A 4,199-nucleotide genomic window follows, 5' to 3' on the forward strand; every position below is an offset into this window, starting at 1 on the left:
GTGGATGGGTGGATGGATGGGTGGGTGGATGGATGGGTGGATGGGTGGATGGATGGGTGGATGGGTGGATGGATGGGTGGATGGATGGGTGGATGGGTGGATGGGTGGGATGGGAGGGAGAAGAGGAGGGAGGAATGGATGGATGGAAAGACGAATGAGTAGTGGATGGATGAAATCTAAGTAGATAAATGGATGTATGAGTGAAGAGAGCTGAAGGAATTGAAGAGATCAATGACTAGGAGGTGCGCTGATGAGTGGGTGGATGAATCAGTGATAGATGGCAATGACTAGTAGATGATGCGTAGCTCAATGACAGATGGAAGGATGGGTAAAAGAATGAGGGGGTGACTTGGCTTTCAGAAGTACCTTGGTTCAGAGGGAGCTGGGATACTGCCAAGCAGCCCTGATGCGTAACCTGATGCATAACACACTTGTTTGGCAGAAGCCCCCCACCCCTGCCATCTGGCGGGAGCAGCCAGACTTCCTTTCCCAGCCATCTTCATACCTTGGAGGGCCATAGAGTTGGAGAAGGAGCAGGAGGAGAAGGTGCAATCTCAGAAGCCAGCTTGTAAGAGGAAGTAGCCTTCATTCAGCCTTTCATTCCATGCAACGTGCAGCAACACTTCCCTGGGCTGCCTCTGTCCTCAACACCAACATGAGAAGAAATGTTAAAAGCAAACAAACAAACAAACCAACAAACCCCCAAAAACCCTAACATCTCAAAACTTTTAATTCCACAAAGATGAATGTACAGAGAAGATCATTCTAGTGTTATTTTGGGGTTTTTAATGTTTATTTATTTTGAGAGAGAGAAAAAGAGTGTGTGTGCAATCAGGGGAGGGGCAGAGAGGGACAGAGAGAATCCCAAGCAGGCTCCATGCTGTCAGCACAGAGCCCACCACAGGGCTCGATCTAATGACTGTGAGATCATGACCTGAGCTGAAATCAAGAGTTGGACACTTAACTGACTGAGCCACCCAGGTGCCCCTAATGTTATTTTGTACATTTAAACAAAACAGCTAGAGATAAGCAAAAAGGTGATTCCTAGGGGGTCAGTTACAAGTACATAGAGAAGCACGTTCAAGGATGTTCCTCACTGTATTGTTGAAGAAGAGTAAAAACTAAAAACCGCCCAAATGCTTATCAACAGGAGGTGGCTTAGATTACACAGAACAGGGGCGCCTGGGTGGCTTAGTCTGTTAAGTGTCTGACTTAGGCTCAGGTCATGATCTTGGGCTGGGCCCATTCAGAGCAAGCATCGGTGTGAACTGAATCATAACAGCAAATGAGCCTGAGGTTGGTTCTCCTGGAGGTGAGCACAGCCATTGTCCCCATTTCCCAGAGGAGGGACGTGAGGCCCGGAGAAGCCAGCATACCATATTTCTTACTCCTTTATGTTATTTCTGATTTGCCTCTCCCCTTTAACTATGAGCTGCCCATGCGTAGGGATGTCTGCCTCTTTTGTTTGCTATTGAACCCTCGATACCTAGAATAATGCATATAATAGGTGCTCAATAGATGTTTATGGATAGATGCATGGATAGATGCATGCATGGATGGTTGGATGGATGGATGAATGGATCGATTGATCGATCGATTGGTCGATGGATGAGTGGATGCATGCATGCATGCACGTGTGGATGGGTGGATGGATGGATGGATGGATGGATCATGGATGGACGGATGGATGAGTGGACGGATGGATGGGTGCAGCCCAAGCTTCAGAACTTGGAGAGAGCAACTTCAGGATCCGAACTGGCCTATCCCAGAGCCTGGGGTTTCATCAACCACATGGTTCAGCTCTTTCGATGAACTCAATCAGAATGAGTGAACAGACAATGGAGTGAGAGGGGACAGAGAAAAGGAAAGGGGCCCCCAGATATGTAAGCTGAGTGGCTGGCTTGGCAATTTTGAGTAAACCCCTCTGAGCCTCAGTTTCCTGTTACACAGGCTAAGACCACTTTCCAGCCTCCCAAGAAACATGATTGGTTCTCCAGGCTGGGACCCCAGGCAGACAAAGCCACTATTAGGTTTTTGGGGGCCCCAAGTGCCCTTGGTCTGAGGGGATGAAAAGCGAGCCCATTTCTTGGAGTGGCCTGGAGGGTCCAAGGGGACTGTGAAAGTGCTGGAGACCCGGGGAGAACAACCCAGACTCGGTGTACCCCCCACCAAACCCTCCGCCAGCCCCACTCACCTGCCCCTGAAGCTGAACCCACCAGCCCGAGCGGCCAGCCTTGGGACCCTGGTGCCACAATGGCTTTGTGACTCACAGCCAAGTTCCAGCCAATCCCTATCAGCTCTCGGGGGAAGGCGGTTCTAGAAGGCAGACCCAGCATGGGGGCAGTACCTAGACCAGGGCTGATGGTTATGGTGGTGGCTATAGATTTCCTGCCTGTCGGGAACAGAAAATTAGGGCTCTGAGTACAGACGGGGGCCCAAATTCTTCCCCTACAGGTGTCTCAAGGCAGACTCAGTCTCACATACCTGGGGCATTTGTTGAGCACCTAAATTTGTAGTGGGACTTATCTGGGCCTCGGGACACACACAAACTCAAATAACGTGGGGGTGTGAGACTGCTAGGAAGGAATCTAAGGGGGGGGTGGATGGGCTGAGTCCCAGAGGAGGAGTTAGTCATAGGAGAGCTGGGGGAAGGGCATTCCAGGTGGCGAACGCAGCATGGGCAAAGGCCCTGAGGTGGGAAGAAGTTAGGCATGAATAGGGACCATGAATAGAGGTTGATGTGGTTGGAGGCGACGGAGAAGAGGGCCAGGAAGTGGACAACCGGATAGAGAGGAGTCAGAGAGGAGTACAAGGGTTTGGGTTTTATCAAGAAGGTTCTCAGGAGTCCTAAGAGGCTCTAGAGCAAAGAAGGCACTCCTGCTATACTCTGATCCACATCCTAAAAGGCCAGGCGGGTGTCTGTGTCTGGCTCTGAGGATGGCGGCTCCTTAGGGTGAAGTTCAGCTGAAGGTCTCAGGGTCCCCATACGGGCCTGGCAAAAATGGGTATTGACTCGGAGGCACAGTCCTGAAGGGGAAAGTGAGGCCACCGTCCCCATTCACCTCCTGGGGCTGGGCTGATGCCTGGTGTGAATCACTGCTGGCCGGGCCGGGGCTGACACACACCTTGGCCTTGGCTCGGCAGGGTCCTGCCAAAGCCACACAGCCTGGTCCAGCAGCCTCTGCCTCGTTTCCCTGGGGAGCCACTGGGAGGCACCAGAGCAAGAGGCAAGTGGGGTCACCCAGTTTCGCTTGGCAGAGATGCCCTCATCTTCTCCACACTGGGGGTGTAGCTGTGGGCAAACCCAGGGATACGGCAGTTGGCGGGACTTACGTCCTTTGTTTCAGCACTGACCAGGACAGCTCCCCTCTATGCCCTCAGTGAGCTACACACAAACCCAGAGTGGTCAGGGCAGTAATGGTGGAAGCACAGAGCACTGTGGGAACCCAGGAAAGCCCTAGCCCAGCCTGAGGCTTGTTGGGAACCGGCTTCCAAGGTCAGCTGGGTAACCGAGGGAAGACGTGTTACCAGACTTATAGCCGTGCAAAGGCTCTGAGGCCAGAAGGGACAGAAATAGTTTGGGTAGGGCCGGAGGCACTCAAGAACTTTTTTCCAGGGGCACCTGGGTGGCTTAGTCAGTTGAGCGTCCGACTTTAGCTTAGGTCATGATCTCGCAGTTCTTGGGTTCGAGCCCCGCGTCGGGCTCTGTGCTGACTGCCAGCTCAGAGCCTGGAGCCTATTTCAGAGTCTGTATCTCCCTCTCTCTCTGACCCTCCTCTGCTCACGCTGTCTCTCTCTCTCTCTCTCCTAGAAAAAAAAAGTTGCTGGTGGGAATTGAGGGTAAAATTAAAAAAAAAAAAAAAAAAAGAACTTTTTTCCAGAAAGGTTTCAAGTAGGGGGTCAAATCCGTGGTTTCCAAAAAAGGCCCTGTGTCACATGCTGGTGAGAAACTAGGGCCTCCACTTAGACCCAAGGCTCCTAGGAGGCAGGCAAGGGTCTAGGCTTCTGGCCCCTGCTCTGCCATTTAGCAGGGGTGGGATGCAGTGAAATGCACTTGGTCTTGGCCCCTGGTCCCTGGCACTCTGCTCCTAAAACTCTTGGAATCTCTGAGAGTGCTAAGTGTCTTTTGTAAACTGGAAGATGAGTGACGGCCGGGGACTAGCAGATAGCTTCAGGATGGGCGCTGGTCCCCAGAAAGA

At 52.1% G+C, this 4,199-nt stretch overlaps 1 protein-coding gene across 1 annotated transcript in view; it reads right to left on the reverse strand.

Annotated features, from left to right (window-relative positions):
• Positions 1-570, reverse strand: part of IQCN (IQ motif containing N) — a 12,377-nt gene extending 11,807 nt beyond the window's left edge. Inside the window, 1 exon segment of the mRNA XM_077777167.1 lies at positions 506-570. Coding sequence (XP_077633293.1) covers positions 506-518 — 13 coding nt within the window. The 5' untranslated portion in view covers positions 519-570.
• Between the last annotated feature and the right edge of the window lie 3,629 nt (positions 571-4,199).

Source organism: Crocuta crocuta, unplaced genomic scaffold (genome assembly GCF_008692635.1).
Source record: "Crocuta crocuta isolate KB4526 unplaced genomic scaffold, BGI_CrCroc_1.0 scaffold77, whole genome shotgun sequence".
Lineage (NCBI taxonomy): Eukaryota > Metazoa > Chordata > Mammalia > Carnivora > Hyaenidae > Crocuta > Crocuta crocuta.